This window comes from Oncorhynchus clarkii, chromosome 3 (assembly GCF_045791955.1).
Source record: "Oncorhynchus clarkii lewisi isolate Uvic-CL-2024 chromosome 3, UVic_Ocla_1.0, whole genome shotgun sequence".
NCBI lineage: Eukaryota > Metazoa > Chordata > Actinopteri > Salmoniformes > Salmonidae > Oncorhynchus > Oncorhynchus clarkii.
In genome coordinates, this window is record NC_092149.1 from 7,553,263 (window position 1) to 7,565,838 (window position 12,576).

The 12,576-nt window shown below is 41.4% G+C and overlaps 1 protein-coding gene across 1 annotated transcript; it reads right to left on the minus strand.

Moving 5' to 3' along the window:
- Window positions 1–1,337: 1,337 nt before the first annotated feature.
- On the minus strand, window positions 1,338–3,314 carry LOC139405588 (transmembrane protein 196-like). The gene is made up of 3 exons (XM_071148001.1): window positions 3,008–3,314; window positions 2,869–2,925; window positions 1,338–1,613 (listed from the first exon to the last, which is right to left on the minus strand). Exons 1-3 carry the CDS (start codon window positions 3,167–3,169, stop codon window positions 1,338–1,340), a joined length of 495 nt encoding a protein of 164 aa, XP_071004102.1. The 5' UTR covers window positions 3,170–3,314.
- Between the last annotated feature and the right edge of the window lie 9,262 nt (window positions 3,315–12,576).

Genomic DNA, 12,576 nt, shown 5'->3' on the forward strand with positions numbered 1-12,576 from the left:
TAGTCATCATTCAACATCATCCACCATAGTCATCATCGTCATCATTCATCATCATCCATCGTAGTCGTCATCATTCATCATCATCCATTGTAGTCATCATCATTCATCATCATCCGTCGTACTCGTCATCCAACACCATCATTAAACCTTTAATTCATTATAATGCTCTAAATTGTAAAAACCTATCACAGATGGGATGTTAGTATATTTTCATGCTTATGAATAAACAAACATATATTTAAATAATAAATACATAAATAATAATTCAAATAAATAATAGTACTGGAAACTACTTCCACTGTATGACATGATCGCTATGACCAGTCAAACCCTGAAGCAGTTATGTCTTTCACCATCTCAACACTGACAATCTCAAGTGGTTTAGTTGTTCTTTTTGAGCCTTTGGATGTGCCATAGCTTTGTTCCCTCTACCTGCTGTTTCCATGTCCCCCAAATCCATGTCTGGGGACTATCCAGGTGCATCATTCAGCCTGCATCGTCACTAGTAAGCCGATTGTCAAATCTCACAGCGCCTTCTCATAGTGTTGCCGTATGTTGATTCCTTTGTGTATTAGTTCATTGTAAGAGATCACGTCCCCTGTAATCGTTGGTGTTGAATGGAACCAACATTGTCTCCATGATGCTTTGAATACAGTTAACAAAGCTGGGCTTCAGCCTAATGACAATGGAGGTGAGGACTTTCCATTGAAGGAGATCTGGGGAATGCTGGCTGCTCTCTCAGATCTCTCACCCAACTCCTGGAATAAACAGTAGTACAGCAGGGTTATATGAGCTTCTCAATTAGTACTTTTTATCATTTTAGTTAGCAGACAGTCTTATGCAGAGCGACTAAAGATAGGTTCGCTCCAGTGGAGGCTGCCGAGGGGAGGACGGCTCATAATAATGTCTGGAACGGAGCAGATGCAATGGCATCAAACACATGGAAAACACGAGTTTGATGCATTTGATAACATTCCACTCATTCTGCTCCAGTCATTACCATGAGCCCATCCTCCCCAAGTAAGGTTCCACCAACCTCCTGTGGTGCATTCATATCCCTCTTCAGAACAGTGGTTCCCAACTCCAGTCCTCCAGTACCCCCATCAGGACACATGTTTATTGTAGCCCCGGACAAACATGCCCGATTCAACTCATTGAGGGCCTGATGATTAGTTGACAAGTTGAATCAGGTGTTCTTGTCTGGGCTACAATAATAATGTGTAGCGTTGAGGGTACTGGAGGACCGGAGTTGGCAACCACTGCTTTAGAAATACATAGTGACAGAAATGACAGGCCATTCACTCTGTCCAATTCTATATTATTATTGAGTTTTCCGTTCATGTTTTATCTGAGCTCACCTTTTCACTCATCTCATGGGAATGGTGCAGGGACAGCTCTCTCTCCAGGTACATCCTCTGCTGTTCACTGCTGGCCAGACGACAGGTGAGCCAGGTAAACAGGATGGACACTCCGATGCCCAGGCAGGCCAGCACCATGATGGCCAGGTAGAGGGACGGCAGGGCATCGGGACGCTTTGCCACCACGCGCACAAACTGGAAGTTTAGGATCCCACTGATCAACCCACAGATACAGCAGGCTGAAAATAGGATCATCTGAAGAGAGATTTAAAACACTTTTTTTTGCAATTCTACACATTTTGCCATGGGGTGGAGAGACAGTTTTGCAGTTTAAAAGTTAATTTCATACATTTTGCCATGACTTGTGCCATGTTAATGATATCTGAGTGAGAGTGACTAACAAAACAATGGGGGCCCCCTGCAGGTCAGGGCCACTGGGCACGTGCCCTGCATGCCGGTTGGTATTCAGGCATTATTACTATATGTTTAGATGGCTGGCTAGACTAATTTACCAATCTAAAAATGTTTCGCTGACACGGCTAATTGAGTGACTGTCAGTGACTGACAAAACAAGAGCAAAACTGCTGATGCACAACCACATGTTGAACTGCACCTTGTGTATTCTACTACTGTAAAGTTAACTGTCAACAGTAAGTTGAGATCCTGACTGAGCTCTCTAGCAGCCTGGGGCCCCAAGTGACCGCTTATGTTCCTTATGCAGCTGGCCCTAGGCAGTGGTGGAAAAAGTACCCAATTGTCATACTTGAGTAAAAAATACCTTGTTAGAAAATGACTCAAGTAAAAGTGCGTCACCCAGTAAAATACTACTTGAGTAAAAGTCTAAAAGTATTTGGTTTTAAATATACTTAAGTATCAACAGTAAATGCAGCAAGTGTGTTTAGTGAGTCTGCCAGATCAGAGGCAGTAGGGATGACCAGGGGTGTTCTCTGTTTAGTGAGTCCCCCAGATCAGAGACAGTAGGGGTGACCAGGGATGTTCTCTTGATAAGTGCATGAATTTGAAAATGTTTCTATCCTGCTAAGCATTCAAAATGTAAAAACTACTTTTGGGTGTCAGGGAAAATGTATAGAAGTAAACATGACATGGTTTTATTTAGGAGTGTAGTGAAATAACTGTAGGTACAAATATAAATAATAAAGTATACAGATACCCCAAAAAACGACTTTAGTAGTACCTTAAAGTATTTTAACTTTAGTATTTTACATCACTGGCCCTAGGTGTGTTTCAAGCACAAGTACAGTGAAATGCCTTTCTTGCCAGCTCTAGCCCCAACAATGCACTGCATGCACTGTACACTCTTAGAAAAAAAGCTCTTAGAAAAAAAGTTTGGCTTTGGCTGTCCTCATAGGAGAAACATTTTGGGTTCCAGGTAGAACTCTCAGTGGAAAAGGGTTATACCTGGAACCAAATAACCCTTTTAGGTTCTAGATAGCACTTGTTTTTCTAAGAGTGTACCCACGTTAAATACGTCGTATTAAAATCAACTTACAATCAATCCTGACCTCTTCTTTGCACACACCATCCCACATAGTCCACAGATGAGAAACTGAAGGGAAATAAGAAGTTATACCCTCCCTCCTATTAACAATAGAGGTAATAATATTGCAAATTTGAATTATTTGACTTACACAAATTCCGCTCCATATAGGAGAGGCATCCCCCAGCTGCAGCTTGTGAACCGACCGGACTCGGATGATGCCGAACACCCCGAGGGCGATGCTGGACGCACCGAGCCCCATCTCCAACACCGACAGTACCACCAGACTCCAGATGTTACATCTGTCCGGCATCACTCATTCCTTCACAGCGGGTCATTCAAGAGGTGGTGGTGGTCACCCCCTCGAACCACCCAAAAAGCAGCGAGTATTGACTTTTGCGCTAAAGGCATTAATCCATTAATCAAAATTACGCAGGTGGACTTTTGCGCGAGGGAACGTTTTCTATCCAGTAACCACCAAGTGATCCACCATGTAAGGGCTACTTACACGTTCCCTCTGAAAAATACTCTACTGTTAGACTTTATAAGGCATTCTAAATCATATCTTGTCATAGACTACATGGATTTATCAGGATTTGCTCTGGACAGCTCTGTGGACTGCTAGTATGCGTGTTTGATCTACTGTAAGACAGACACGCGTCATTCTCGCCAGTTGCCACCCTCTCAAAACTTTTCTTGCCCACAGCTGCAGTGCTCGCGACTCACGTGACTTCCTTGACGTCTTATAGCGCTCATGTGTGCAGTTTATATACATGAGGGTGATTTAAGGTAACTAGCTAGTAAGATTATATAACTAACGAATCCCATGAATTACCCCTAAGGGGATAAAAATAGTCATCTTAAATTAAACACCCATCAATGCATAATGCATAGGCTAATGCTGTTAGTGTTCAAATACTGGAGAGTTGAGACCAAATCACGGACGCTGGACAGAGTGGATTTCAGTTGTAACAAAAGACAGTTTTAATGAGTCAGAGATATCTTGTCCCGCAGTTTTACGTGCACGGACCTAGTTCACATAACTCGGCAAGGAGCCAGGTGAAAAAGAGACCTATACAATGGTTACATACATTTTTATACATAGAATAAAGTAGGTGGAGTCTTGTCGTTTCGGTCTTCTTGACTGGTCGGAGGGTTGGAGGCGGGCCTTGCTCTAGCCAGAGCGGGCCCCATTGGTGCACAGCAAAAGTTCTTTGCTCTTGGGACCGGCCAGTTAGAGGGAGATGAGATGTGTGTTTATATAAGGAAGAGGGGGTCAGTCTTATGGCTGGGTGTATGTGTTCTTACGACGGAATGTCTTTGTTTATATGAGCTATGTGTATGAATATTTATATAACAATGCACAATGCATAATACTCGATATCTTTGATAATTGCATTTAGAAAATTAGTGTCATTTGTTTTAAGAGGAAAGTTATTGTCAATTGCATAGCTTGTATGGTCCAATGTTACAGTATATAGTTGAATGAATCCATTTTTGAATTTATTTTGTGCACATTATTACACATTATAAACTGGGTGGTTCAAGACCCTGGATGCTGATTGGCTGAAAGCCGTGGTAAATCAGACCATATACCATGGGTATCTCAAACATGTATTTTTACTGTTCTAATTACGTTGGTAGCAATAGCAATAAGGCACCTTGGGGGTTTGTGGTATATTGCCAATATACCACAGCTAAGGGCTGTATCCAGGCCCTCCGCGTTGCGTCATGTTTAAGAACAGCCCTTAGATGTGTTATATTGGCCATATACCACACCCCCTCGGGCCTTATTGCTTAATTATATTTAAACTGTAGTGTTAAAAAAAATATATGGCATTATGAAATATATGTAGTAGAATTACTTCCTGTGTAGTATAAGACCCAGTAACATGATGTAGGGCTGGTTTCCCAGACACGGATTAAGCCTGGACCTGGACTAAAATATTTGAATCCAAGAATAAGCATAATCTGTGTCCAGGAAACCAATCCTTAAATGTTGCATAATAATTGACAAACCCTTCCAACCTGATCCTTTACTCCAAGCCCTGGAGAACAACTCAGTCTGACATAGTAAGAGGCTTGCTATTTTTAGCACCTGCCACGATATAACATGAACACTTCCCTCTACAGAGGCAGACATTGATGTTCACACTGCTAAACCCTACACACCTACTCTCTGAATGAGATAACACTCCATGATCAGTGTGTGCATTTAACACTACTCTCTGAATGGGATAACACTACTCTCTGTATGAGATAACACTACTCTCTGAAAGAGATAACACTACTCTCTGAATGAGATAACACTACTCTCTGAATGAGATAACACTCCATGATCAGTGTGTGCATTTAACACTACACTCTGAACGAGATAACACTACTCTCTGAATGGGATAACACTACTCTCTGAATGAGATAACACTACTCTCTGAATGAGATAACACTCCATGATCAGTGTGTGCATTTAACACTACTCTCTGAATGGGATAACACTACTCTCTGTATGAGATAACACTACTCTCTGAATGAGATAACACTACTCTCTGAATGAGATAACACTCCATGATCAGTGTGTGCATTTAACACTACTCTCTGAACGAGATAACACTACTCTCTGAATGGGATAACACTACTCTCTGAATGAGATAACACTACTCTCTGAATGAGATAACACTCCATGATCAGTGTGTGCATTTAACACTACTCTCTGAATGAGATAACACTACTCTCTGAATGGGATAACACTACTCTCTGAATGGGATAACACTACTCTCCGAATGAGATAACACTACTCTCTGAGATAACACTACTCTCTGAATGAGATAACACTACTCTCCGAATGTGATAACACTCAATGTTCAGTGTGTGCATTTAACACTACTCTCTGAATGGGATAACACTACTCTCTGAATGAGATAACACTACTCTCTGAGTGAGATAACACTACTCTCTGAATGGGATAACACTACTCTCTGAATGGGATAACACTACTCTCTGAATGAGATAACACTACTCTCTGAATGAGATAACACTACTCTCTGAGTGAGATAACACTACTCTCTGAGTGAGATAACACTACTCTCTGAATGAGATAACACTTCTCTCTGAGTGAGATAACACTACTCTCTGAATGACATAACACTACTCTCTGAATGAGATAACACTACTCTCTGAGTGAGATAACACTACTCTCTGAATGAGATAACACTCACATGTTCAGTGTGTGCATTCCAAATTGAACACTTCTTTTGACCATGACCCATAGGGCACTATAGATGGAAAAGGGTGCCATTTGGGACAGAGTGTGACAGTGAATGGGAAGGCTACAGTATAAAAGGCTCCCTCAACAAAAGTACTCATATCTCATTAATCTCAAAATGCGCTGCCTCACTAAATCTGAAAAGGCAGAGTGCTGGTCCATTCTTTCTGCAGGTTGGTTTTGCCTGGGGGCATTTTGGGGTTTTGCTCCTCTGGTTTCGCTGCTATGGGTGAAGTCTCTCGGGTGAATCCTCCCTTGGCTTGTTAACAATAAGTAGGCAGGCAACAGATACATTCCAGACAGTGTTCGTGTTCAGTTCACACAGACAGTCCATGTTTTTGGTGCTGACAGTCTCAGACAACCTGTTTTGTGTGTTTCTGTGTGTGTTGTTCTGTTCTTGCTCTACTGTCGGTGCAAGGAAGACACCAGGAGAAAGAACTTGTCAAGCAGCATTACTTTTTACACTTGACAAGATACAGTTTATGTTAACGCTGTTGATGTTAGTGTTGTATGAGTGTTGTATGTTGTATGTTATTGTATGATGTATAAGTGTTGTATGTTATTGTATGATGTATAAGTGTTGTATGTTGTTGTATGAGTGTTGTATGAGTGTTGTATGTTGTATGTTATTGTATGACGTATAAGTGTTGTATGTTGTTGTATGAGTGTTGTATGTTATTGTATGATGTATAAGTGTTGTATGTTATTGTATGATGTATAAGTGTTGTATGTTGTTGTATGAGTGTTGTATTATGTATGTATGAGTGTTGTATGAGTGGTATGTTGTTGTATGTGGAAGAGGATGCATCCTTTAGTCAAATTCTTGTTCCTGAAAAAGAAACAGTATTCAAAAATACAAGCTACAGTTGTACTATTTTAAAAAATGGTTTTATTTATCCGTTATTTATTTATCTGTACTATTAATACAGTGGGTCCCTCCTAAATGGCACCCTATTCAATAGATAGTGCCCTACTATGGGCCCTGGTCAGAAGTAGTGCACTATATAGGGAATAGGGTGCCATTTGGGACACATACTGTGTGTTTGGAAATGGCCGTCATCTTTAACTGGCCGAGCAGAGGAGACACTGTCTGATGTGGTTGATCATGTGACGTCAATGAGTAGAATGACGGTGATTTACAGTAATGCCAACATCAAAACAGGGTCATGGGGATTAGCTGTGTGTCTTATTCAACGGACACCGACGATCTGTCACCTATTTAGGGGTCGACTCGGTACATTACAATATTTTATTTAACTCTGTAATCGACTATTAACTCTAACCTACTCTCAACATGTGCAGGAAGTTGCGTTACAGATGAGAACGGTTAAAAAACAGAACACGACAGACATGTTTCACACATTTCTTGAGCTTGAGACATGACATCATTTAAATGTAGAACAGGTTCACACACTGTAACCTGACACCTCGGATTATGAAACATGTCAGGTGCGTCGTTTCATCTTCACAAAGGGAAGCTGCGTACCTCCGTCAGGACCTTCTCTTCCTTCCTGTTTACTTTAACTGAAGAAAACCCTGCCACTGAAACTATATTTGAATCATGTAAGCTCAGACCTAAATAAATAGACAATATATCACTGTCTCTTCCTATATGATACTAAGAGAGTGTTGACATCTCACACGTGACGATCTGTGCCGTCCCAGAGAGGAGGTGAGTGCGTGTTACAGCCATTACCTCCATCATCACACTGCTCCCAGTAATGTGGAGTGTCAGAGCCAGCGTCATCTTAGAGAACAGCTCACCAGGTACAGGCAACACTACCTGCCTGGCTTCAACATGTCTAGTGAAGGGAAACCACAAAGTAACTATTACTGTACAACAATAACCTACATGGTGTTATTCTAAAGGCCCAGACCGTTAGATGCAGGGTTGAGTCAATCAATTCTGTTTGAACTTCCTGAATGACAGAAGATTACGGTGTAAACGTGGCTTTCATTTGAACACATTCAAATGAGACATGGTGAAAGTGTTTCCTATGAAGCAGATCTCCCTGTCTATGGTGGTGACTGGTGATTGAAGGAAACTGATTGAAAAGGAAACTGATTATTTAAACAGATGAATCTGTTTGTTTTTTAAATAAATTGAGCAACCTGTTTCTTTATTGAAACAAGGAAGTGAATCAGAGGAATTGTCCCAGGAAGTGTAGACATGTCAATGACTAAATAGGCAGACATCCTGGCCTGTGGTGGAAATCCAGACTGACAGTAGTCTCTCTAGCCTGTCACATCAGAGAACTGTCATGACTTTGGAAGCTCAGGACGGTAGATTATGTTCAACCACACACTGTGGTTCTAGCTCTGCCTATGATGAAAATGTTTTAATGTTAATAGTGAGGAATAAATACTAAATGTCTCCTCTATGTTCCTCCTCTCTTCTCCTAGGAAACAGTCGGACACGAGCCAGATAACTGGACTGGATTTGGTGTCCTCCTTGTGTTACTGCCTGCTCACCCGGGCTTTAACCTCGCCCGGAAAACAGGACCTCTTTGTCTTGGGTTACGTCACATTGAATGGCCACCTAATTGATCTGAACGCTGGGATTCTTTAAAAAAATGTTTTATGAACTTTTATTTAAAACAAGGCAAGTCTGTTAAGAACAAATTCTGATTTATAATGCCGGCCTACCAAGAGACAAAAGGCTTTCTACTGGGACTGGCGCTGGAATAAAAAATAAAACTGTAGTACAAAACACACATCACAACAAGACACACCACAACACGTCATAAAGAGAGACCTAAGACACCAAAACACTACATAAAGAGAGACCTAAGACACCACAACACTTCATAAAGAGAGACCTAACACCACAACACTACATAAAGAGAGACACCCACAACACTACATAAAGAGAGACACCACAACACTAAGAGAGACACCACAACACTTCACATAAAGAGAGACACCACAACACTACATAAAGAGACACCACAACACTACATAAAGAGAGACCACCACAACACTACATAAAGAGAGAGACACCACAACACTACATAAAGAGAGACACCACAACACTTCATAAAGAGAGACCTAAGACACCACAACACTTCATAAAGAGAGACCTAAGACACCACAACACTACATAAAAAGAGAGACCTAAGACACCACAACACTACAGAGAGACCTAAGACACCACAACACTTCAGAGAGACCTAAGACACCACAACATTACATAAAGAGAGACCTAAGACACCACAACACTACATAAAGAGAGACCTAAGACACCACAACACCACATACAGAGAGACCTAAGACACCACAACACTTCATAAAGAGAGACCTAAGACACCACAACACTTCATAAAGAGAGACCTAAGACACCACAACACTTCATAAAGAGAGACCTAAGACACCACAACACTACATAAAGAGAGACCTAAGACACCACAACACTTCATAAAGAGAGACCTAAGACACCACAACACTTCATAAAGAGAGACCTAAGACACCACAACACTACATAAAGAGAGACCTAAGACACCACAACACTACATAAAGAGAGACCTAAGACACCACAACACTTCATAAAGAGAGACCTAAGACACCACAACACTACATAAAGAGAGACCTAAGACACCACAACACTTCATAAAGAGAGACCTAAGACACCACAACACTTCATAAAGAGAGACCTAAGACACCACAACACTTCATAAAGAGAGACCTAAGACACCACAACACTTCATAAAGAGAGACCTAAGACACCACAACACTACATAAAGAGAGACCTAAGACACCACAACACTACATAAAGAGAGACCTAAGACACCACAACATTACATAAAGAGAGACCTAAGACACCACAACATTACATAAAGAGAGACCTAAGACACCACAACACTACATAAAGAGAGACCTAAGACACCACAACATTACATAAAGAGAGACCTAAGACACCACAACATTACATAAAGAGAGACCTAAGACACCACAACATTACATAAAGAGAGACCTAAGACACCACAACATTACATAAAGAGAGACCTAAGACACCACAACATTACATAAAGAGAGACCTAAGACACCACAACACTACATAAAGAGAGACCTAAGACACCACAACATTACATAAAGAGAGACCTAAGACACCACAACACTACATAAAGAGAGAGCTAAGACACCACAACACCACATAAAGAGAGAGCTAAGACACCACAACACTTGATAAAGAGAGAGCTAAGACACCACAACACCACATAAAGAGACCTAAGACACCACAACATTACATAAAGAGAGACCTACGACACCACAACACTACATAAAGATAGACCTAAGACACCACAACACTACATAAAGAGAGAGCTAAGACACCACAACACCACATAAAGAGAGACCTAAAGACACCAAAACACTACATAAATAGAGACCTAAGACAACAACACAGCATGGCAGCAACACATGACACATGAACTCTGTCTCTCATGCTGCTGAAGAGAGACTGCCCCTACGACACCACAACATAGTAACAATAGTGCAGAATAGGAAGTTACTGTACATTTACCACCATGACCTAAGACACCACAACACTACATAAAGAGAGAGCGATTAAGCATATAGTCCACAACACAATGTAGATTCACATAAAGAGAGACCTAACACCACAACACTACATAAAGACACCAAAACACTACATAAATAGAGACCTAAGACAACAACACAGCATGGCAGCAACACATGACACATGAACTCTGTCTCTCATGCTGCTGACCAGTCTGACAGAGAAGGAAAGAATACTGCCCCTGCAAGCTGGAGGAGTGATATCCATCCCTCTTTTTACGTGTATATGAAAATACATAGTAACAATTTCTTGTTTCCTCAGTGCAGAATGAGGAGTTGGTGTTGACTGTTACTGTACATTTACCACCATGTAGGGCCTTTTTCCCAGACAGCGATTAAGCCTATATAGTCCTGGACAAAAAAAGACTTTCAATGTAGATTCTCTGTTGAGATGTATTGTTAGTCCATTACTGGACCTAAACTGTGTCTGGGAAACCGTCCCATAGTGCTTAAAATGTAATATAGGATCTCAGCTATTGCCCCTTTTAAAGTGCACATTCAAGCGTTGGTCAGAGTCACAGAATCCCTTTTATAAATCAATCTAAAGTTTCAGTCAGTGCGGGCAATTGACTTCAGTGTATTCTCCACTCTGGTGTTTTACAGCACTCTTTGTGCCTCCGCCCTCGCATGGCAAAGTTTTGACTTGGTCAGCCTAATCTGGGATCGGCCCGGACTTCCATTTCAGTGCGGGAGAAATTAGATCGGCCAATTAATCCCAGAGTTTTATCCATCAATCACTTGATGTTTTGCCCAGTGAGATGTCGTCTTCCCATGTATAAATGAAGTGTCACAGCTCCATAATTAATCTACACTTGATGCTGGTCCAGTAACATGTCACTGGTCCACTATCTGGATGGAATATTACCAGGATATTGAATAAGACTATTGTCTCTCTGGTGTCAACAACAGATGAACTAGAAATCACTTCAATGACAAGATATTTCACTAGTCATAATGTAACAGACATTGTTTAAAACTATACAGAACATCTTCTTGCTTTAGGACTGTAAATGTATTAGGAAGGAGGTACATACAGTATATTATACAGTATATCACAAAAGTGAGTACACCCCTCACATTTTTGTAAATATTTGAGTATATCTTTTCATGTGACAACACTGAAGAAATGACACTTTGCAACAATGTAAAGTAGTGAGTGTACAGCTTGTATAACAGTGTAAATTTGCTGTCCCCTCAAAATAACTCAACACACAGCCATTAATGTCTAAACCACTGGCAACAAAAGGGAGTACACCCCTAAGTGAAAATGTCCAAATTGGGCCCAATTAGCCATTTTCCCTCCCCGGTGTCATGTGACTCATTAGTGTTACAAGGTCTCAGGTGTGAATGGGGAGCAGGTGTGTTAAATTTGGTGTCATCACTCTCACACTCCCTCATACTGACTGGTCACTGGAAGTTCAACATGGCACCTCATGGCAAAGAACTCTCTGAGGATCTGAAAAAAAGAATTGTTGCTCTATATAAAGATGGCCTGGGCTATAAGACGATTGCCAAGACCCTGAAACTGAGCTGCAGCACGGTGGCCAAGACCATACAGCGGTTTAACTGGACAGGTTCCACTCAGAACAGGCCTCACCATGGTCGACCAAAGAAGCTGAGTGCACGTGCTCAGCGTCATATCCAGTGGTTGTCTTTGGGAAATAGACGTATGAGTGCTGCCAGCATTGCTGCAGAGGTTGAAGGAGTGGGGGGGGTCTGCCTGTCAGTGCTCAGACCATACGCCGTACACTGCATCAAATTGGTCTGCATGGCCGTCGTCCCAGAAGGAAGCCTATTCTAAAGATGATGCACAAGAAAGCCCGCAAACAGTTTGCTGAAGACAAGCAGACTAAGGACATGGATTACTGGAACCATGTCCTGTG

What these genes read in the sequence shown, in the direction of transcription:
- LOC139405588 (XM_071148001.1), bottom strand. Translation starts at nt 3,169, where the DNA reads ATGCCGGACAGATGTAACATCTGGAGTCTGGTGGTACTGTCGGTGTTG. An exon ending in CTATATGGAGCGGAATTTGT is followed by an intron (nt 2,926 to 3,007) that starts GTAAGTCAAATA and finishes ATTTCCCTTCAG; the next exon opens with TTTCTCATCTGTGGACTATG. An exon ending in AGAAGAGGTCAGGATTGATT is followed by an intron (nt 1,614 to 2,868) that starts GTAAGTTGATTT and finishes ATCTCTCTTCAG; the next exon opens with ATGATCCTATTTTCAGCCTG.